The 25,392-nt window shown below is 36.0% G+C and overlaps 1 protein-coding gene across 5 annotated transcripts in view; it reads left to right on the forward strand.

Annotated features, from left to right (window-relative positions):
• Window positions 1-20,473, forward strand: part of LOC132129076 (paired box protein Pax-7-like) — a 48,774-nt gene extending 28,301 nt beyond the window's left edge. For all 5 annotated transcript variants that reach the window (XM_059540504.1, XM_059540499.1, XM_059540502.1 and 2 more), the window contains exons 8-9: window positions 13,996-14,245; window positions 19,219-20,473. In XM_059540504.1, the coding sequence (XP_059396487.1) occupies window positions 13,996-14,245; window positions 19,219-19,334 (366 nt within the window). In that variant the 3' untranslated portion in view covers window positions 19,335-20,473. The remainder of the gene's footprint in view (window positions 1-13,995; window positions 14,246-19,218) is intronic.
• Window positions 20,474-25,392: the final 4,919 nt, after the last annotated feature.

Raw genomic sequence — 25,392 nt, forward strand, 5'->3', positions numbered from 1 at the left:
AGTTATTGTCATAGTAGTGTAATGGACTCCTCTCATTTGTCTGGACAAACCCTTCTTTGAAACTGCATGGTGACACTTGCGTTTTCACTACTGCTTTGTAGCACATCTAACTGACAGTTTCAAAATTATCCTGCTTATTGTTTTCCATTTATGAAACATTTGTGTTCCCCTCAGTCTCCTTATTTATTTTATATTTAGTATCCTGACTTCAGAAGATTCTGACTCATGACTGTTTCTCAACAGCGGATAGTGAATTCAGAAAGAAGTAAAATAACCAATATTTCTATCTTTCCACCAAATTTTAACTGTTTATTCCCCTGGTTTATTCCCTTTATTTAATATCTTTCGAGCTCTGTTTTTGTAGATATTTTTAGAAATATTCTCTGGTCAAGCTCATGCACATTCACAATATTTGTTGTAACTTGATTGCTTACACAATGCCAAGAAAATAATTACATGATAGAAAAAAAGCCTAACCCATACAGAAAAGTATGTTTATAACATATATAAAATCACTGTAGGAAAATTTGTAAATGTTAGTGATATTTATATATTATGATTTTAAGTAGCAACCATATATGTCAATATTAATAAATAAATATTACATACATGTGTGTGGGCTAGAGATATATGTTAATATATAGGTTTCATATATGATTTTGTAATATATGATATATTTATGAATGGAAAAATTTGCCATATATATACAGAAACACCTGGATAACTTAATGTAGGATTTTGTATTTATTTATTTATATGGGAAATAGCGCTCAACGCCATAGAAATAGTAAAAATGGCAACATTTTATCCATTGTATTGCAATATACATGAAAATCTAGTGCATGGTTGGAATGACCTGACTTTCAGTTTAAGAAAATCTGAGAAAGATGTGCTCATTTTCATTTGCTCATTTGTCAAATTGTGCTGCAGCTTCTATCAAGTGGAGAAAACTTGTGGATGTCAGTAAATGTGCTGATGGCTGCATGCCAGAATGAAATACAACCCTGCTGGGTTCACAACACCAACAGGTGCACAAGTCTCTCTCACTCTTGTCATGTGCCAGCAGAGCCAGAGCGCTTCTCGCTGCACCTCTGGAAAACACATTAAACAGCACTGCAGCTTAGTTCGGATGAAAATTATGCAATGCCAGACCTAATCTCCACTAAGCCAACTTTTGGACCGGGTCAGAGCCATGGACTGAATTCTATGGCCTTGACTGCATGTCTTTTCAGTGTTTCACCCGCTGCTGGACATTAAGACCAGTTCAAACATTGGACATGTGGAGAAGGAATGAATGTGGTAATAAAGCCGTAGGCTGTTTTACTACTACAGTCACTCCTCCTCCTCCAACAGATGCTTTGTGCAGGTGGCTGATTGGGTTTTACAGTGGGAAACGTTCTGCTATGGCTGTCTGATATGTGCAGTGTTTTTGTTGTTAGTTGTTGTAACTGGAGAAGAAAACAACACACACCCTTTTTAATGAACAGGTTTTACTTAAACCAACCATTCAGTATAATCAGTCATGCTTTTTGTTTTGGGCCCGTAGCAACAACACCGCCCCTCAAGGCACTCGAGTCATCTAAAGCTTCCAGTGCCAGTATTAATGAGCATTACTGCAGTTTCACTCTGCAATATTAGTGTCAGGTTGATTGGACCGTAACGGGTAGTTATTGTGTGAGTTATTAACAAAACAAAATTAACAAATGATTAAAACTAATTTGTTATTTTAGTCATTTCTTTATATATATTACAATTTTTTATATTTATAAATATTTTATATTTATTATGATTCATTTATATTTATTTTTACAATTTATATTTTCTCTTTAAGAAGATTTTTATATTTATAAACATTTATTTTTATTTATTGACTTGGATGATTTTTATATTTATTGATATTTACTCTTTAAGGATATTTTTATATTTACTTTTATTTATAATTCTTTTATTTATTGTGTTAGAAGACTTTTATACATATTTTCATTTATAATTATTTTTATTTTATCTCTCAGAATGTTATATTTATTAACATTTACATTTTATTCTAATACATTTATATTTATTGCATTTTACATTTACTTTTTTTTTAATGTTTCATTTCTATTTATTCTGTAATTATTTTTAATTTATATTTATATATTTGTATTTATTCATACATTTGATTTATATTTACTTTTTAAAAGATTAATACTTATGTTATTTACTTATTTTTATTTATATTTAGCAATAATTTTATTATTTATTCTCTACATTTTCTATATTGAATACCATTATCATTTCTTTCTTTAATTTAGAGCAAAATTTCATGAAACCATAAGTGATTTATCAGTTTATAAGACATATATACACACATGTATGTGTATGTGTGTATATATATATATATATATATATATATATATATATATATATATATATATATATATAATTCAGTATTTAGAACTTAAATCCTCTATCAAACTTGTAAGAGATCCACACACTTGGATGGCAAATGGTATAATTTTGCGTGTATGTGTTCCACTCCATTGCATTTGGAAGATTTGTGTTTTGGAATGAAGGAACTTTGGCCAGCATTTGATGTTAGGAAGGGAGAGCGAATAGACTGGGTTTCAGCACTGGGGGATCAGAGGCAGAGCAGTGCTCACCAGCTCTCCCTTTGATCCGTATCCCCAGGCCTCCCTGCCTGAGCCACGCGCACAACTCAGGCCTCACCAGTGATTCCTGACAACTGTCTGCTAGAGATAAGGGAGGGGGACTCCAACCTCTCTCCTCTCCTCCATTAGCACAGCAGCCACTTTAAACTGGATGAATTATATTTAAGAAGCCTGCACAGGGGTTGCCAAAAAAGAAGAAATTATATGAGAGAGAGGGGGTGAGAAAAAGAGAAAGAAAAGATGATTGAGTTTTGGTTCACTCTTTTCCCTTCTTTTTTTGCAGATTTTTGACAAGACATTGTGCACCTGAATGTCAAAGAGTGAATCTATGTGCCATTTCTGCTATTATAACCAGTGCGGTATTAATCTGCTCGCCGGGCACGGTGTCAGCTGGCATGTGTCACCATCAACAAATCAAAAGACTAAATAAATGAATATTAACATCACCCCCGTGCTCCAAGAGTAGATGAGAAATACTTGTTAATTAGAACCCGTCTTAAATAAAGATGCTGTTTCAATTTGGCATGAGTTAAAAAGTAAGAGGCTTTAAAAAAAAGATGAAACCTGCTCAGAAGCTGCCAAGAAAATCAGGGGAATTTAAATCATATCCACTGGCAGAGTGTTTTCTGCATGAATTTATTTGGTTTCTCTCTCTCTTCCTATCTTTTTTCCCCCTCTCTAGCGCAAGCTGAGAGAAATTGAAGTCTTGTGTGTGTGTTAATGAAACATAGTAGGTTTCTCAGGTCACTCAAATACATATGTAAATTTCACATTCAACATCTCCAATGGCTCTTGACTGAAAATAGAGGGTCTGTTGTATAACTGTATGTGTGGAAGACAGAAAAATATAAAGAATGATTTAATTATGATCTCCACAGCATCAGCACTAATATAGGGACAGAGCACTTGCATGTCTGGTATGCATGAATCTGATTATTTTGAGAGAAGCAATGACCTTAATCGGGGTAAATGCCACAAATAATTCTTTTAAATGAAAATGAGGCTTGAATATTTTAAATTTTGATGTGTATCCCTTGATTGAAAGAATTAATGTTATTTACATTTATCTCACAGAGGTATAGCTATGGAGATGAACAAGCTGAAATGCAGGAAAATTAACTGTTAGTCTGAAAAATACTAATACCAATTAATATTACCTCAACAATCCTAAAAACCTGATTGCATATTGTACTCCACCCCCCCCCATTATATCTGATTCCATAAGCTATAATCTTATTTTCTTATGTTAAAATAAGTATAAATAATATTTATTTAAAGCACTATAAAAAGTGCTTGAACAATATAAACATACATTTCTATAGTTATTATTTTCATAAAGCATTACTGAAGTCTATCATTTAGTTTGTTTTGATTAAACAGACATACTTTGTGTCGTAGTGGTTACATGTTTCTAAACAAGGGTCTACTGGGTACAGGAAATTGTTGTATATCTCATGTTTATAAACGTTTTATTAACAGATTGAGGATTTTTTTTATGAGTTTTTATGTGATTTCTTTCTTTTTTTTTTTACAGCTTTATACTGTTTTACCGTATTAATTATCCTATTCATTTATTTTATTTGGAATAAATGTAAATGCAGAGTAAATATGTATTAACTGACTAAATTATATTTTATTTTATTTCATTATTTTGATTTTATTTTCAGTTTTGGTATCACGATCGATCATACAGTGAGTGAGTCTACAAGGTCACTGGGTATGAACAGCGAAACTTCCAACAATTGTGACCCTGCTCAAAACACCATGGGTGGGGGGGGGGGGGGTGTTGTCGGCTTTGTGCACATGCTTCCTGTTAGTTCCAGATGCCAGTCTGACAGGTGTGAAGTTATGATTAATACTACAGCCTTGTAAAACTACAACTGCCAATCACCCTGCCTGCCCCCTCCACAGTTTATGACAGACTTTTGTAAGCTTGTCCCATTGTTTTAGATTTTGTATGTAAAGCTAGAATAGTTTTGCAGTTTCTGTGATGTGGTTTCACAACATCTCAGAGGTTTTCCACCTCTGTTTCCTTCTCCTCCCCCTCCTTCACGCTCGCTCACTGTCCTTAGCGATGGAGTCCCCAGCTGGCTGACACTAACTGCCCCGCTCTTTCCTCTCAGACTCCAGCTGAGAGCTATTTCACTATTTATTTACATGTAATTATCACTGTGAAGTGCAGATATTAACACTGTCAAGAACAATTTGACTTGACATTCTTCACTAGGCCTGCACCCTGCTGTTTTTAGCAAACAAACACCCCCTCCACCCACCTCCTCCCACCAGCTCTCCACCATGCGTTGTTCTTCGATGGCGTTAGCTGCTGCCGAGCTGCTCCTTGTGAAATCATTTAAAGCAGATATTTAATTCGGCAGAAGCGGAGGCAAGCAGCAGCGTGAGGTGTGAAAAGATGAGAGGTGGCATGAGAGGTCAGAAGGGGATGTTTTTTTCCTTGTGACTGCATCCATCTCACACATCCGCAAACACTGAATGAAATAATCAGATTGCACTTCACACTTTTTCCTATATCAGCTCAATAGGATGCATTAACCTTTGGTTAACTCCAGGCCTTGTAGCACTTTGGGACATTTAGGGTCCAGTGGTACTGAAAAGCTTTTGTCTGTATTACACTAAAGCAGACTAGCAGTGATTGTAATGCAAGATATTTCATATATATATATGTTTTGATAAGCAATTTTTGTGGATGAAATCACTTGGCAGCTAAGCAGACAAGGCTTTATTTATGCATACAAAAAAGGTTATATTTATTTATTTAAACTTCAAATAAATGCATATTGATAAAAAAGCTATTTATTCTTTTTTTATTGTGAAAGATTTGTTATTGTATTTTATTATTTATAATTAATTTCAAATAAATAGTCCTTGTAAGCTAAAAATTGCTTTGACTAAATAAACGTTTTAAGCAATTTTAAGAAATTTTCTATATTATGTGCTCTGTATTTTGCCGTAATATATAATATAGAGTTTACACATTTTCTGTGCTGATTTGGCTGGAAAATATGTGCAATTTTGCAGAGGTAAAATGGGTTAAACAGATGTAAATACTGCTTTCACATTCTCTAAGAAATATTTAAGTAGCTGATGTGTACACTTAAAAAAAAAACTTTTGCTAGTAAATTTCACAAACAAAATCAAAGAAATGTCAAGTAACACACTGAATTAAAGGTGAAATATAGAAAAAAAGTCACAAAAAATCTACAAAAAGTACAGAAATCTGCTTTTTGCTGCCTGGTTTTACATAAGTTATATAGCTTTCAGCTGTTCTCAATGTTTATTTTTCCATACATGTTTTATGTAACTGTATGTATTGACATTTTACTCAGCACACTGATTCCCATTATGCGTTACCAGAGCCCTGGGTTACTATACAGAGTTAAAAGAGCCATATGCAGGATATTTCCTACAGATAACATGTTGTGAGAAGTGACAGCTTGTCTGGTTGCACGCTAATCGCACTCATCTGGGCCCATCTTGTCATTGCCCACTTTCTGTCACTGTCAATCACATGCGTAATTTGAAACAATTAAAGACTCCCCAGCCGCCTCAGCTTCCACTTCCAGCCTATATTACAGTCTGTGCCATCCCCTTTCACAGTCAAACGCCCACCTCCCCCACCCTCTCCGTTTTTGGCGGACTCTTCTTTTCACTTTCAATTAATGTGCTGTGGCCAATTAGCACAGTGAAATCGAGCCAAGAGAGGAAATCATTTATGTCATCTGCTCCCTGCCACTAGGGGACAGAGATCCCACGAAGGTCTTACCGTAAACAGACGGGTCTACTAATTACCCACCTCTGCCTCCAGCCGTGACAAAACCACTAACTGATTTTACGCAATAATGTTTATTTCAAAAATAGCCATTTTGTGGCTCGGGTGGGGGTCTTGTTTGGTCACCTTTCAAGGCGACTGCACTGATGCCGTGATGGTCTGATTCTGCATTGTGGGTTCATGTACTGTATGTTTAACAGACTCATAGTGTCTCTCCTGGTAATGTTGCCAGCTAATAATGCTGATGATATACAGAATTTTATTTATATTTCATGATTAGCCCCTTGCACTTTTTATGTTACAGATACAAAAAAAAAAGCTATTTCAGACAAATGCTGTTCTTGTGAACTTTCTATTTATATTAGTTTTATATTATTATTAATTGATTATATATTTTTTGGTAGTAAATGTTCTGTATGTTGTCACTTGTGGTGCAGAAAAACACACTTTATCTATAACTAATGAACATCTCAGCATGAGTCATGATCATATTGCCCAAATCCGTGTGGAATTACATCATTCATCAGAGCAATAGGACTACCACGCTCAAATGTCCATATTTCCATCTCTGTGTTTGCCTGTTTGCTATCTTGCCTCTTGACATTGTTTGCTAGTTGATTCTGGCAATGTGGGTGTTTTAGGATTATGGCTCTCTCTCTGAAAAGCGACTTTGTGACAAAGAATGGCAGCGCTTCTTTAATTACAGCTACATTGCATCAGATATTGCCCCTGAAATGTAATGCTGAAGTTGGTGAGTGTTTTTATACTCATGTCACTCAAAAGAACATTGTGCTCTGTTTGCTAATCCTCAAATCCAATATCGTTTTTGGAAGCAGCGTCTTTATTTTTTGTATATGTAATCTGTTCATACCACATCTATCCCCCTTAACTCAGTTCATTTACTACAGCTGATCTCTGTAAGTATTACATTAGAACTGGAGGTCTGAGGGTTGGACATGTAACCTTTAGCTGTGCAGATAGCCTTATGACATCAACCCTTGTCATCCCAGCTCCCTGCATAGGTGACATTTTTTTCCAGCATACTTGTATTCCAGTGAAATGTGAGCCGCTCTCTCACACACCAGCAAATCCAGTCTTGGACAGATTAAGCTGAGTGTGGATGTGCATAAAAGGAGAGATTTTGTGTGTGTGTGTGTGTGTGTGTGTGTGCGTGGATGCAGGGCTGAGTTAACTGGCCCACAGACACACACTGTCCTCCTAGATTCTCCACCCAGATTTATCCTACTGCTCTCTCTCGCTCTCGCTCTCTCTCTGTCTCTCTCTCTCTCTCAGAGCAGGTGGACAGGCCAGATTTTGGGCTGTATTGTCAGGGACTCTGAGGATCTTTTTATGCTATTATAGCTCTCTACAGCGGATTCACCTACAGTAAAACACTTGTTATTCTTAAGAGTGTATTTTGGTTTAAATACAACTTATAATCTATTGACATAAAAACCTGGCAGGATGCTGTTGATTACAATAGAAAACAGCTTTCTTTTGTCTGTAAAAATAGACAACTGATAAAATCATTGTACATCATTGTTATAGTTTATTCTAAATTATATATGTAATGTGTATTACACCACACTTATGGAACATGGTGTTGACTATATATAAACAATCCAGCAACCACACAATTTTAAAAAACATTATTCTATTTCTCTAGCAAGTCCTAAAACTCCTGCTTAAATTTGCCTCCCACCACCCAAATTACAATAGACTGTGTGAAAGCAATTTAGTGATTACTGATATATAACATTATTAATAAAGTGTAGTGTTATTAAGCCATCTTCTGTGAGAGTGTTTAGTTCCAGTTTTGTTGAATTAGCCTCTAATTTTTTTCCCCCCTTTTAGAGACAGTCATCACATTTCAGTTTTGTTCCAGCTGAGCTTGATCCTCGTTCCATTTAGGCAAGGAAAAAAAAAATCGAACAAAGAACCAAGTCACGTCAAACATTTACTCAGACAAAAAAATATAATTTGACAGTTAAGGAAATTATGGTAGTGTGAAAAGCTTTCCTTTTTATTGCCACTGCGCTGTTTGTTTATCTGAAAGGATGCACATTGTATCAATTTCCAGTTTTACATTTACACTGCTGCAGGCTAGAGGGCTCTGAAGTTGAGAGAATTAATTACTTTTTATTATTATTTATAAAGTAATCTGTCAAGAGACAGAAAGTGAAAAGGAGCGAGTGAGAGAGGGAGAGGAGCAAAATGCCTGCAGCTATGTCCTTTAAACTGGATCCTGCCTGGCATTATCTGCACTAGCAGCTCTCACACAGACCCACAACAAATGAAAGCCTAGCTACTGGGGGGATGCTTCACAGAATGAAAGAGGAGGAGAAAGAGGAAATAGTTGGGCTGGGGTGGGGGGTTGAGGGTTGTGGGGGTGGGGAGTTACTTTGAAAGGACTCAAGAAAGTTAAGTGTGTCTCAGCCGGGCTGTTGGCACTGTGTGCTGGTGTGGCCTGGGTCAGGCTGGATTTGTCCTCTGGTGTTTGTGGGCCTGGAGTCGCACTGCCTGGGGATGTTGTTTGTCAGCAAGATTGGCAAATATTTCAGCTTCCTTCTTCCAGCCATATCAGATACAAAAAGGTTACACATGTGGAAAAAATATTGATTTTTACTTGGCAATGATAGTATGGCAGGAAATAATAGATTATAACTCTGCGTCTGACTTTGGCTGTGGACTCCACTCGGCTGAAGTCTAACTGCAGGCAAGGTTATCCAAGTTTATTCATTTTGCCCTTTAACAGAATCTCTGACTAATACTAAAAGTTTATGTACACAATTTAACAAAATAAAACAGAATTCTAACAATTGAAAGTTTTAACTTTTTCTGCAACCCATATTTTGCATACGTATCATTCTCCCATCATGATTTTGAAACAACTTTGAATTATTAAACCACAAAAAATGCACTTTGATAGTAACATGAAAAGTCTATGGGGTAAATGTACTATTAAATATAATGAACTATTCTTTTTCTACTCTACAGTATATGTATTTTATAAAGTGACCACGATATTTTGGATATTTGTGTTATGTTACAGCAATGGTACAAGCGCTATAGTAATCATTTAACTTACATATATTGTAGAGTATTATTTCATTTAATTTTGTATTTCCCCAAATATATTATAATTTTTTCCTCCATTTTAGTTATTTATTTGTTTACATTTTATTTACAAATTTCATGCACTGAACCATATTACAGTGTCTTCTAAGAAGTTTTCCTAAAAACAACTCAACTTTAGCACAGTGATTCCCACGACAGAAATTGTGGCTGATAAGTGAGCCCTTTCTAAAACCGAGCCAGAATCTGTGGTTTCTGCCCCTTCTGTTTTACAGTTGTCCCACTGTGAGTGCAGTAGCCCATGAAAAGAGTTCACTGGCCGTCCTGCTGTTTGTTAGTGTTTGTGTTGTGGCTTCGTGTGCACTTTAAGTTGAATGTCCTAATTACAGCTGGCTGGGCGCTGCGGTTTAAGGCAGGCCTCTCCACGGTGTGCTGTGCGGCGAGAGGATTGAGCTGACAATAACCTCACCACGTGCTGCCTCTTGTGATAAAAAGCCAGGCTCTACCTCTTACTGTGCTGGAATATTCTCCGTTTGCCACTTTAATTGATGTCAATAAGGTTATGCTAAATTTGAAGATTTGAATAATTTGTCTTCCAGCACAATAATGGCATCACCCAGGCTACAGGCTGCTTAAGTGCAGGGCTGAATGGAGGTGTCAGGCACCCGGCGCTCTCTGCCCACATTCTGGGTTGACACCTCTTGTGTTTGCGTCCCCGCTCATCTGATTAAAACTCCACTCCTGGGGAGCTGCTGAACTTACATTGGCTCAAGCTTTACTATTAGCTCAAATTACCTCATATTACAGTGAAATGTCAGTATTTGGGGAATACAGAGGATTACAGAATTTCACTTTAACTTTATTGCAGTTTTCTGGAAATTCATGTTTTTCCTAGTTCAAATGGATAGAAGAACAGAAATATAAACATTAAAAGATTATTTCACAACAAAGACATTATTTACTCTATTTACTCATCCTGATTTGTTTCCAAACCCATTTGACATAATTGTTTCCTGAATCTCTATGCTCAGTGTTACTCACTGGAATTTATGTCTTGGAATTTATATATATGCTGCATAGTTTGTGCTTATTGTTCATACTCAGATTGAAAATATATTTCTCGGAAGAAGAAAAAAGAAATGCAATTTATCTTTAAAAGAAAATCTAAATGAATGTTTTATGCCTTCATTTGATAACCAGAAAAATGTAAATACAGACCTTTTTTTCTGAGGGGAAAAAACATTTCATAAGGCTATTTTAAGAAAAATGTAAAAAGTTTTTATGCATTTAAATAATTACACATGCTAAAAAAATAAAACATATGGTGAAGAAAAAAAAGAAAACATTTCATAGGGCCCTAAACATGTAATTTTTTTCAAACTTTTAATAAATTGTTGTGAAAATGTATAAGTGTTATGATTTAAATTAATTAGACATGCTTTTAAATCTATCTATTTAATCTATTTAATACAATTAAATTTAACCATTAAAAAGTAAAAAAGAAAACAGATTTTATAGGGCCCTAAAAAAAGTAAAGTAAAGTAATAAGTAGTGAAAGTACTTCTCAAATGCAATAACTAGTGAAGAAATCACATTACAATTTACAGAAGTAACTAGTAACTAGTAACTAATTACATTTTTTGAGTAACTACCCCAACACTGTCTATGCTGCACTTTAAAAATGATGTATTGATCACAGTCATGTGGACATAAAATTTTGCAACTTAAAAGCTACTATATGACATCAGAAGACTTGGACTATGTTGTCTTTATGTCGTATGGAAAACTTTACGTGCTTTTATGGAGTTTTTTTCATTTTTTGGAGGATAAAAAAAGAGACATATGGCTATTTTTCAAGTCTTCCAAAGTCCTATAATGGCTTTTTGTGATGAGCACGATGGAATTTGAGACAATATGCATGTCTATCCTATACTGAAAAGGCTTCAGGTGATGCCAACTTTGGATCGACATGCAAAACTATCAATATTACACTTATATTGTAATCATTACTATTGCTACCTAAAACATTTGTTTTACCTGCTTAACTGAATAGATGATACAGATAACCATATAACTTTAATGATATTTCTGCCATATGGACATTATTTTGTTACACTCATTACACTCACTCACTGATAATATAATTCTTCCCAGTTGTTACATTGAAACAAGCATTTTTTGTAACACAGCTTTGGAAAAATATGTACTGTGAATATATGCTGCAGGTCAGATATCAGTGTTTGTCTCATGACTAAATGTCATTTCAAAATGTTGTCTCCTTTAATACTCTGTTGTGACACATCCGTGTATAAAAGGATTCTAAAAAAGAAAAAAAAAGTAAGGTGTTGACTTAGGTTTATACATGAGTTGTTGATTGGATGGAGACAAATCTTAATGGCAGCTTGCAGTGGATTGTTAGAAAGGGATGGGGTTTATCCATCATACATCATCAGAATTATGCATTACACTTTTTTATGAAATATATACACATGAATTGTTCACAATAAAATAAATAATGTGCATTCGAAAAAATAAATGAAGTTTACTTCATGCTGACTTTAAAAAAGCATAACATGCAAACAATATAATAGTGCCACATACAGTCCTGTGAGGGGCATTTCATTTAACGTCTAGAGCTGAATATAATCAAACCTCAATTAAGCGCCTGTTAAGTCTGTCTCCCCTCCAGCTGCCCATTCAGCCCCCTGTCGGGCAGGCGGTTTGCCCCTGACTCATCGCCCCGTGTCCAGGGTCATACACCAGTGCTCAGGGGCGTGAAAGCCCGCCGTGTGTTGCCCCATTAATTAACACATTTCCCTCTCACTCTCTACCACCTTCATCACAGGTCTACTTGGCCTGCTCATATCATATATCACATGAGAGGAGGGACTTTCCGCACTTGTACAGTCCAACATGCTCCATTTCAATTGGCCTTTTATGTATTTAATATGTTTCAAGTGCTGCATATTTTCCTGAAAGCTTCGGGAGGATATTAGTCTTAATTCACTTATCTGTTTAGGCCATGTCTGAGAATGTATGCACACTGGTGGGCCAATGCCTTGTTGTAGTATGTTGATTCATTTCCCAATACGCAGCTGATCATTCAGAAGTCCTCTGTCGTGTCCTGGGTTGTATCAGACTTCAACAAATAGCCCATGGATGTTGTTTTGGGTGGTGCATGTGGGCTTGATTCTGCTCGCAGCAGCTCTGTGATGGGCTAATTGGTTTAGCAGGTTGGGTCCTGAGACGGCCAAAGGGCAGCGGGGCGTAGTGAGCCACAACGTGAACCTGATGTTGAGTAGGATGCTTTGTTTCCGTCTGCAGATGGGGAGCATGTGGCAGGCAGAGCAACCTCTGCATGCAGCGTCTCTGACCCTCTTTTTCTCCATTCTCATGCTTTTTTCCCGCTATCCGTATGCTACAAATTGGTTTTGAAACCGCTTTGAATGACTCTGACTTTAACCTTTCACATATACAATGGTTCAGTTATTATTATTATGAGTGTTTTTTTGTTAATGGGTGTTTTTTGTGTACATATGTGTAAATAATATATTTTAAATTAGTTTTTAGTTTTTAGTTTTTTTTTTGCATTCTGTGGTGCATAATCAGCAGCGTGACTTTCAAATGGCAATTTATGTACAGATTTTAAATGTGATGGGTGCAGAAAATAAAGAAAAACTAAATAATATTTGTGAATAGAATATTTTTATTGTGCATCAAGCAGCACAACCGTCTCCAACATTGATCAGACAATTTAAAAAATCAGCAAATTAGAATGATTTTTGAAGGATCATTTAACACTGAAGACTGGAGTAATGGCTGCTGAATATTCAGCTTTGGATCACAGAAATAAAATACATTTTTTGCTTTATTACGGTTTTTGCTTTATTTTTGATCAAACAAATACATCCTTGGTGAGCATACAAGACTTCTTTCAATAAAATCATAATAATTCCACACATTTTTTACCAGTAGTGTATATATTAAAATATTTACTAGTATTGCTTTTCCAGAGTTTACTGGCTTACATTTGCTGTAAACAATATTAAACAAAACAAGGACAGACCTTGTAGAGTGTCTAATCTCTGAGGGCATCTGATATGAGTGTTTATTATTTTAATCATTCATGAGGGTTGAGACTCTGGGATGGCTGAAGGCTCCAGATTAAATTCTCACTGGGAGCTTGTTATGAAGAAAAGCCTCGGGACAGACAACCCTGGCACTCTCTGAACACCCCCCTCTACCACCCAGCTCTACCCTGGTGTCTGTTATTTACCCTGACACTGTTTTCAGCCTAGTAAATGCTCCCTTGGGATGCAGGATAGGGGTCGTTGTAAAGATGTTTAACCCTTATCAAGGATGAAGCCTTGAACTTTGCATGACATGCAGTGACAAACAATGAATCGGGAAACTGATTTACTAAAAAAAGTGGTTTCCATATTACTTTGTTGATCCTGACTCTAGTTCCTTTCTACCCACCAGGTGATGAGCATCCTCAGCAACCCTAGCGCCATGGCCTCTCAGCCCCAGCATGAGTTCTCCATCTCCCCCCTGCACAGCGGCCTGGAGGCCTCCAACCCCATCTCAACCAGCTGCAGCCATCGCTCTGAGCCCATCAAGACCGCTGACAGCCTGCCCTCCTCCCAGTCCTACTGCCCCCCTACGTACAGCACCACCAGCTACAGCATGGACCCTGTCACTGCGGGTTACCAGTACAGTCAGTACGGCCAGAGTATGTGTCTCTCTCCTCTTTACTTATAGTGAAAATTAATTACTTTTTTGTCGCATTTATCCCTACTGTACATACCCATCATTAGTACTCAAGGTGTATTCCTCATAAGTAAGTCGCTTTAGATAAAAGCATTTGCTAAATGAGTAAATGTAAAAATGTAACTGTAAGTTACCCTTTCATTGACACAAAACATGAAATGTATTCCTTTAAAACTCCTAATAGTAATTTTTTTTATTATTATACTGCAATCGTTCTCAACCAGAGGGAATCTCAAAATGACTTATGTTTAAAATGTTTAAAATAAGTCAAATATAAGCTAAAACAAGATCTATCTATCTATCTATCTATCTATCTATCTATCTATCTATCTATCTATCTATCTATCTATCTATCTATCTATCTATCTATCTATCTATCTATCTATCTGTCTATCTGTCTGTCTGTCTGTCTGTCTGTCTAAATAAGAAATATATACAGTACAGATCAAAAGTTTGGACACACCTTCTCATTCAAAGAGTTTTCTTTATTTTCATGACTATGAAAATTGTAGAGTCACACTGAAGGCATCAAGGGCTATTTGACCAAGAAGGAGAGTGATGTGGTGCTGCGCCAGATGACCTGGCCTCCACAGTCACCGGACCTGAACCCATTTGAGATGGTTTAGGGGTGAGCTGGACCACAGACAGAAGGCAAAAGGGCCAACAAGTGCTAAGCATCTCTCGGGGAACTCCTTCAAGACTGTTGGAAGACCATTTCAGGTGACTACCTCTTGAAGCTCATCAAGAGAATGCCAAGAGTGTGCAAAGCAGTAATCAAAGCAAAAGGTGGCTACTTTGAAGAACCTACAATATGACATATTTTCAGTTGTTTCACACTTTTTTGTTATGTATATAATTCCATATATAATTCCACATGTGTTAATTCATAGTTTTGATGCCTTCAGTGTGAATCTACAATTTTCATAGTCATGAAAATAAAGAAAACTCTTTGAATGAGAAGGTGTGTCCAAACTTTTGGTCTGTACTGTATATTATTTAGTTTGTTCCTTCAACAACTGTGAAGTTTTATTTAAGAAACAGGACCTTCTTAAATCATGTGTTGTTCCAAAGAATATTTCATCTATGAAATGCAAAAGGACAATTTTAAGTTGAATATCCTCGCCACTTTTTTTTTCATTTAATAAAAGACAGGAGCTGTAAAGCTCCAAAATCTTTCTCTCTCTCTCTCTCTCTCAAAAAAAAAAAACACCATAATAGCAGTCAATACAACTTGTGCACTAAAATGCACTATATCCCGTGTTTTAAAGCCATATGATAGCTTTGTGTGAGAAACTAAAATTTAAACGCGCAGTATGGAATTTTTGGCCACCAGGGGTCACTCAATCAAAACAATAACATGAGACGTACTTTGATGACGTCGGGAAGGAGCCTAGGCTCATGGGAGTTGTTGTTCATTGGAACACGCGCTCTGTCGCTCCCCATATTCCTCACTCATTTTAACTGAGGCCGGCGACACACTGGATGCGTGGCGCAAGCGTCTCAGCTGCGTGGCGTGTTAGTTTTTAATTCGGCTCCCATGTTAATAGGTTAGAGCTTGCAGACTGCCTGTGTGAGACGCGTGCGGAAAACGTGTGCATGCTAGAAATAGAACCGACGCCTATTTTTCACGTGACACGCACGCGTGTTGGAAGCGTTTCCAGGCAAAATATAATAGGAAAATATGTTTATATGTAATTTTGTACACAAATACATATTAATTCATGACATTTTGATGTTTGAAAGTCTATAGGTTGACCTAAATTCAGATACAAATGTAATTTAAAAAATAAATAAATAATTATCGATTTTCAAATATTGCACCTGTCAAACATAAGTCTATTTTGCCTTTATCAGTAGGCTTTATATTTATGTTCAACATGAAGTATAGATATTGTTGTCATGAAGACAAGAGCCTGGTCTGTCAGCGGTCTCCCTCTATGTCACCTACAGTAGCAGCAGCGCGCCACGCTTCTGGCACGCAGCAGAGACGCCACGCAGCCAGTGTGTCACCGGCCTTAGTATTTTGACAATCACGTATTTTCGAACGGAGAGATATATGAATTATCAGACCCCTATCAAATCAATATTCCATCTAGCTAGTAGTAATATATGTAAAAAAAAACACGGTTGCCTTTCGTTAATAATTATAATTAGGCTACGTTTATACTATGATATCGAACAAGATAGTGAACTGCATTTGAAGCTACTTTATCCAGCTAGATATAGAACACATGTAGATTTACATTATACTCTACATGAGAGCTAGTCCGTCTGCGTTTTACACAAGACATCATCGTTTCACAAAATATACGGATAGATATAACGTTAGTTAGCTGAATGGGTGCGTACCTGTTTATTAGAATACAAGCATCTCTCTGTAGTTTCAGCTTGTCACGAAGCTCTCTCTATCTTGGAAATGCAACTCCAATATTTACCCGTGTCTCGTTTCTTCTTCGTCCCAAAACCTTCTCAGGTCATTTATTTCACCCGTACGTTTGCGCTTCACAGAACGTGCAGGCAAAGCATAATCATGATCCATAACTAAGTTATTGATTGAGGTATAAATACGAATATAAACAATATAAATATAAAATATAATAGTCTCGACCAAGGCTAGCTACTACTTTTTCTACTTCGTCTCGTCTTTGCTTCTGTTCACCTTTGTATTTGGCGGTTCCGCAGGAAGTTAGATAAACTAGAGGGGTCAAAGTTTATATGACGCCATAGACGGGCGACAAAACGGAAATAAAGAAACGTGCCGTGTCTTCTAATTAAACTATAATTTTCTCCGGATTTTAAAGTTCGTGGAAACTGTCGGGATAATGTAAGTACACAACAAAAAAATATATGCACTATAGATTATGGGGGTTCATGAGAAAAATAACAGATCTTTTGAATCAAATGAATCAAATGAGCTAGTACACAAAACTGATCTGAATTTTGAGTTCAAGTAAGTTCAACTCACTGGCACAAGAAATAAGGTATAGAAACATATATAGATTTTTTATTTAGAAATAGCTAGTAAATTTCTCAAGCAATTACACAAAAATATCAAGTATCATGTATGGTTATTCATTCAATTATTTATTATTTACATTAAATTATTTTAGTTTATTTTAGTTTTAGTCTTGTGCTGAATCTTAATGTTTGAGAATCTTTTCTTTTAAGTGCTCACTGGGGTGCGAAATCACTGATTTAGTCTACCTGTCTAATATTTCATTGAAATTCGGGAGAAAGCTTAAGACACACGTATAGGGGTGTGTGTTTGTGTGTTTTCAGTGTGAGTGTCAGAGAGCAGATTCGGTGCTCCTCTTAGGGAAGGCAGAGAGTCATTCTGAGCAGGATTTAAAGAGTAAACGGGGCTGACAGGAGAGAAAGGCTTCCTGAGGGAGAGAGGTTAAATGAGCTGTGATTACTCTCTCTGCTAGCTGTCAGCACCAGTGTCTCCTGTACAGACAGCTTGCCCACCCACAGGTATGCATCTGCTACCGTACATACCACCGTTCCCTGACAGCTTCCTTTTTACTCTTGCTTACAAACGTTAACGTGCTGCGCTTACTGTCACACTGACACATGTCTGGCACCGTCAGCAAACACCCTCGCTCTGCCCCGCCTCAACACTTCTGCTAATGATGAATAAAGGAAAGAGAGGTTCAAATAACACCTCCTCGACTGGAATAATCAAAGGCCTTCCGACCAAACAACTTCAGAGGCTCTTGACATGCCAGCAGCTAATGCTAGTGCACTAATGCTCGCCTTTTTATATCCATTAATCATAGACGTCTCCGTCGTGATGCATTTTGTCATTACTGTTGACATTTTGATCAGATGATCACTGTGTTTACTGCTTGTCGGAAAATGAGTGGCTGTGGTCGCAATGCCAACTCCAAAAACACCCAGGTAGCAAGAATTCAATCCTGTCAGTTTCGAAATGCAAAGCCCTCAGGTTTAACCTCCTCTGCTTGACTGTTTCCACTTCCATTTTTTTCCTTTTCAGCTCTGAGGATGGGGGTGGGAAACATCTATGCAAATAAATACCTGAAGGTTACAGCTAGCACAGTGCTAACTTAATAAGTAAACCGATGCCAGTTGGACTCAGCGAGGAAGGCCTTTTCTGTTTTGAAAGGGAAATGGCTAGAGGGGTTAATTGGAGCTTCCTCAATTTTTTGCGCCGCACCTTTTCCATCCTGTCCTTGGTTTGTCCTCACAACCCTAAACCCAGTGTGTGTGTTGTGGAAGCTCACAATGATGTGAAGTGTCTGCTCTGAAACTCAAGCCAAAACGAAAAAAAAAGGTTAAAAGTAAAAAAATATTTCCTCAAACTTAATCATAATTTTCAAAAAATTGCTTAGATGCATCAATTACAAAAAGCTGCCTAAAATGAAGTTGTACAAGTATTACCTTTGTATTCATGCTGATTTCATACATTTTAATTTGGATTTTGAAGTGGTGTAACCTTTTAGTAAAAATGTACTGAACCTTATCATTGTAAAAAAAATAAAAACTATATATATATATATATATATATATATATATATATATATATATATATATATATATATATATATATATATATATATATATATATATATATATATATATATTACATTTAAATAGATTATGCCAAACAGCATTTTCTCTTAAAATCTTTAACTTTTACTTAGACCAGTCTGTTACACCAAGACCTTTTTTTGCCAAAAAAAAAAAGATTTTTATGCCAACCTTATGCCAAACAATATATATTTTAAAGAATTTTTGTTTTTTAATGAGACAAAAAAAAAAAATTCCAGCTTGTTCATAGTTGAACAGGTGTATTCAGGTAACTGTATGGATGGATTCCATGTACTTCACAGGTCTAGGCAAAAATTGTCACTGTTGCGTATTGTTTTCGTATCACCGAGAAATTAATTGATTGTTTTTTATCTTTGTGTGTAGCTGCGGTGGATTACCTGGCTAAGAATGTGAGCTTGTCCACGCAGAGAAGGATGAAGCTCGGAGAGCACTCGGCTGTGCTCGGACTGCTACAGGTGGAGACGGGACAGGCGTATTGATGGATCTCAAACTGAACATCCACCCATGTGTTTCACCAGCATCCCTCCATTCTTTCTGCAGTGCCCACATATGGCCCATCTGACTAGGAGTGAACAAGACCAAGAGAAGTTACAAAATCATGGGCAGTCTTAGATTTTCTACCTATAGCAGCGTGAATACAAAAGCCATTCCACATAAAAAACAGACACTATTGTGCTGCATCTCCATACTCGTCCCAGTCCTTTCTCTATTTCACAACAAAGAGACCCTTTCAGGGCTTCAGAAAGAAGCCGAGGGAAAATGAGCATCAATTGTCTGAGCCCAAATCACTGAAGCTTTGCTCATCAACATTCAGTGTTAGCACACATAGGCTACAGCTGCAGCCACTTGCCCATTCCAAACCTGTTCGGACCATGACGTTTATAGAAAATTATGGTATTATAATTATATTTGTATGATAAATGTGGTTGATTCTATTGCTGTTGCATTTACTTATTGTAATTACTCTTTGTTTACATGTTTCAGTTTAATTTTTCTCACGTTTAGTTCATGTTTCTATTTTAACCACAAGGCCTTGCTTTATAACATTACATTTCTAATGGATTAACACGACAAGTGTGGCAGGTTGTTTGCAATGCTACAATGCATACAATTTGCTAATTTAAATCTTAAAGCTGACATTCCACAAAACCTGGGCTGGTCAGTGAGGCATCTGGGTTGCTGGAGCCTTGATATTGGGCAAAAAGGTAGTCTGTGACCTGCTCTCTGTGGGTGGAAAGTGTCTTAGGGTTATTAGTGTTATTTATGATTATTTTGTCTTAAAAACCTACACTTTTCTGAAATAATATGACCAAATGGCAAAAATACATTTTTTCATTCTAGTACTTTTTGCAATGAACACATACTAATTCTTCTCTGTGGTCACTATAATTACCATTAAAATGAGCCCTTGTAGGCAACTGCCAATTTTAGCATGTTATGGCTTTTTGATGTATTTTCCCATATGCTTCTATGCTCTTCATGGAAAGTATAGATATATCTTATGATTTATCCAAGAACTTAAAAACAATCAGATATCAACCAATGAATAGCTGAAGGGTGATTTGTGAATTCATGTTTCAGAAATTAAGAAGAGGATGTACTAAATTGGTAGTGCTTTTTTTTTTATTCATAACAAAATTGATTGATTTCTGTGGTCACTGTAAAACGAACTGAAGTGAAACTGTATAATGGGAATCTGATTTTTTGCAGTTTGTAGAAAGAAGTTTACTGGAAGTTATGCCATTTTATATAGGTAAAAAGTGTGAAGGTCTCTGAATAATTGTCTTGAAGAAAAAAAAGAATCTCCATAATATTACATTGAGAGATAGAATATATGACCACATTTATGGATTCTGTGTTTACATTTAATATTTGCCACCATGGTTCCTTATTCCACCTTTTATCAGCTGTGTTTTTAACTTCAGAGACTGTGGCTAAGATGAACTGAATCTAAACTGTGCTCCAGTGTCACTATACAGTATGTGCCCTAAAATGCCATATATATTCAGGAAAATAACTGAAATATGAACACATGTGCCAACTTAAGACTGAGGACATTTCCATTTTAACACTTAAAATATTTTGTAGTTAATAAAAAAAAAAAAAGACAAAAAAGAAATGTGAGAAAAAATAGATTTTTAGTGTGTTGCACTCATTTCTACTGCAAGCATTAATCTACCTTTGGGATATTTGAAGCACTATCCGACGAGGCGATACACCTTTCCCAAATATCTTCAAACCTCAGTTGATCTTTATTCTTTCACTGTTTACCTTTTTTTGCGCATATGTAATTTTCTTTGATATATTTCCGTTCAGCATGTGTGTATATTATCATGCCATAATTTATTCGGCTGTATGAAATACTAGCGTAGTGCGAACTTGTATTGACATTTACTACCTTCAGCCTGTTGGTGTCTTTACTGTAGCACTGGCATACCTGTTATGGATTAAAGCTCAAAAAAGTTGACAAAAAAACACAGATTGTTTCTTACTTTCTCAACACCCACTATATGGATCATGCAATAGTCATAAATATATGCTCATGGGGCATATATATGTCTTCTATTTAAAAACACTCAAGCATTTTACTACGCATTTAATAGTTGACGCAGTGATGATACATAGCCAGAAGTATCATGTAGTCCTGCTTTACAATCTAGTACTAAATTTATGAAGAGCTTTTTAATCTGAAATGCTCATTTTCTGTAATTGGCATTTACCATATACACTCTATTCATTGCTTTGATGTTGCTGTCAACTAGAATCATGATTTAATCCCCATCTTAACAATGCTGTATTTTTATAGCCACTTTGAAGTCAAGAGCATCATGACAGTTGTGGTGATTTAAGATACTAAAAATATCAGTTTCCAGTAATTGAGTTGCGCTGGGAGTGAATAGAGTGAAGTGTCGCAGACAGTGTCACAACAGAGACTTTCAGAGCACTGCATTCATTCACAGAAGAGCTGCAGGGCCTCAGGGCATTTACTGCGTTTCTTATGGGGGCACTGAAAACTGGCCACTGAATACCAGCCAATGTGTAATGGCATTAACGGCCCAAGATGCAAGCGTGTGCTGCACCTCCCATCAGAACGAGCACCTCTCTCATGATGAATTATAAACTCTCCGTGTTTAATTAAGATCTTTAAAAGAAAATACATTGTAAACAAGTTTTAGTGTCGCCATCTGGGTTCATTTAATGTATTCACACAGTGAGGGAATGCTTCTGCAGTGTGATTTTCCACTGAGGAATCCTTTTTATGATTCAGATGCCCTTGGTGTGATGTCATAAAATATCCATTCAGATATTTCCAAAATTACTGTTAGGTGAGCAGCTGCTGGGATGACTTTGACAGTTATAGATGCCTAACTGTTTTTAGTATGTATTTATTATATTATTATTTATTACTTTATTACTTATTTAGCTATATTTATTATTATAAAAAAATACATTTAGGGATTTTTTTTTTATGTGATTCAAAGACTGAAAAAAATGGAAAGAAAGAATTAAACACTGAATTCATTTATTATATTTTGACTATATTTTATACTCAATTAGTTATATCTTATATTGATATTTTTTCCAGATAATCTAATCAGTATTTGATGTCTGACATTTGTCTTGAATGTGTGTGTGTGTGTGTGTGTGTGTAGACATATGTCTACATTGACAATTTATATATATTTAATATAATATAATTTTTTATTAATAAATAAGCAAGTATATTATATTAAATATTATATTTGTATTAATAATATAATTTATTAATAACATTATATTAGGTTATATTATTTATTCAACAAATTAAAGTAGTAAAAAGTTACAAATATACTGGAAATGTTTGAAATGACATTTTATGACATCACATTACATCAGGAATAGCTGAATCGCATGCGGTAATTTTCCAAATTTTATTATGAACATGATGATTAATCGTATAACTAAATCAAACGAATAAATCGTTTAAAAAGACTAAATAAATAGGTGAATAAATAGCCAATATCGACAATGAAATCAAAGAACTGACATTCCAGTGGGGGAGTTTTAAAGAATATCTGTGATGTGGTGCCTTCATGATAATGAGTATTTTGGGTCACTCGTTGTTATTTGGAAGTAGGAACATGTCACGAGGTACAGACTGATTAAAACATGTCTGAAGAATTCACCACGACACCCCTCGCACCCTCCTTTGGCTGTTATTATTATACTTTAGGAACTGCGGTGTCAACCTCTTGAAAACGTAACAAAGAAAGCACTTACAAAGCCTAACATATCCTTAAATCCCATAATTATTCCAGGATACATTATGTACCTGAGCCCGGGTGTCTGATCTTCACCGAAGGGATTCCACATTCCTACAATCAGCTTACACGACAGATTGCATGATTGCCTACTAGACCTAACTTAGATCGGTAAGTAGAGAGCTTAGCAGAAGATTGTTACAGAGAGAAGAATGTATCCCTTTGACAGACTCCATTGTTCGGCATATTCTGCTTCTACGAAGAATTAGCCTATACTCTACTTTTTTTTTTTTTTTTGTAGGCCTACAGATGTCAATAGGGTAAAACAATTTTATTTCTCCTCGCAATTCACATGAAGTTTTCCTTTTTAAACACAGTCTTTCATTTGCTGTATCCAGGCACCTAATACAAGATTATAGTCCCCCACAGTAACCCTGGCATCCTCGGTGTGCCCCTCCTTGCCCCCAGACTCTAATCTCCACACTCCAGCATCACTGCAAAATTAAGCTGTGAGAGAGCTTGATCTAAAAGGCTCTCAATACACCCTATTGAAAAAAAAAAAAAGTCTCGTGCAGTCAACATTTTTATTCCAACCAATGTGTCTCATTCGTATCGCTCTTTAATGTCGAGCGGTGTCTATTTCTCTCCGTCCTCCGTGCCATATCACCTCAGTAAGGAAAAAGGCAGGATTTCAAGGTGAACATGCAGGTATAAATCCAAGAGATAAGTCGCGGGGCCTGTGTACAGGTTGCTCGCGAAATCTACAGTCAGCTCGCGGACTTATTCATAGTTATAATCCAAAATGGAGGCGAAATACTACAGAATGAAAATAATGAGCAGGCGCTGCTGCATTCTGTGGAGATACATACGTACATAAACCCTCTTTCTGAAAGCAGTCAGCTCTTAACAAAGCGTGACGCCTGGGTATAGACTGTAATACACAAAGACAATTTTTTTCTAGATAATAGCTTATCACGCAGGATACAATTTAAATTAAAAAATGCAATTTTCACCTTGAAATGAACAAATGATTACAATTTCTATACAAATTAAGGCATCCAGGCAGCGCCTCAGTGCACAGCTCAGGCCATGAAACCTGACATAATTACCATGAAATACATTCTCAAATATTTGTATTTTGTCCATAGCTTTAAAACATGCCAGTCTGCCACCTTCTGATCTCACCTTCTGGGGCAAACACAGAAAGAAAGAAAAAAAGAATGGATATCATCTAAGATGAAAAGCCCTTCAACGGGCAAGATAAAAATGTGTAAAAAAAGGCATAGGGGAAAAAATAAAGCAAACAGTAAATTGCTGCCATTCAGCCTAACAGTGCCTGGAGTTATCTCTAAAAGCCAAATTACTGAGTCTTATCATGGGAATCATATCTAATGCTTATCTACTCAGATGTTTCTCTCTCTCCCTCCTCTCTGCACCCCTTGTTCTTTGCCAGAGATTGCATTTATTTATGATTAGGAATATCTTAAGAAGAAAAGATGTTAACTTGTTCACTTCATTCGGAAAGTTGTGGCGCATAGCAAGTGGAACAAAAGAACTAAGGCACGTAATTCAGAGGTGAGCGCAGCCTCTGAGGATGATGGGAGAGATGCATGCCAATGATCAGGTGGTAGCTATATGCAAATATTTTAAATACATGCTCAGAAAATGACATTTCTACAATAAAATGTAGAATCTTTGGGTGTTATAATATATTATACATATTATTGGGTATTATATTATATTATTTAGCTTGTAGTTTGATTAGTAAAAACATTAAAAGATAAATAGACATTAAGCTCAGGAAACACTTTTACTTAAGCATTAAAATTAACCAGAAACAGATTATTATATTAATTATATTATATTTCTTAAACATTATATATAAAAAGGCTTATAAATAAAAACATATAATAATGTAATGGAGGTTGATAAGCATAATCATAGATGTTTGGCTTCTAAGATTAGTATATAGGGTTTATTATGACCTTTTTATTAAAACTATATGTATATTATAATGTAAAATAATTAAATTAATATTATAATAAGCTGATAAACACAAATAGACATATTAGTGATCTCCCCAAAATAAAATGAGTGTCCTGCTGTACTGTATGTTAGTATTTCTTCTCTAAGCAAATTGAAACATATATTGCAACACCACTTCACAAACAACATATGGCCTTGCTGACCTTTTCCCAGATAGCTTTGCTTCAGTTCTGAATATTGAAAAAGGAGAAGAGCAGTAGTTGTCTAGAGGGAAAGATGGAGGGTCTTGTGGATGTGTGCTCTCTCTTCC

Source organism: Carassius carassius, chromosome 46 (assembly GCF_963082965.1).
Source record: "Carassius carassius chromosome 46, fCarCar2.1, whole genome shotgun sequence".
NCBI classification, from domain to species: Eukaryota; Metazoa; Chordata; class Actinopteri; order Cypriniformes; family Cyprinidae; genus Carassius; species Carassius carassius.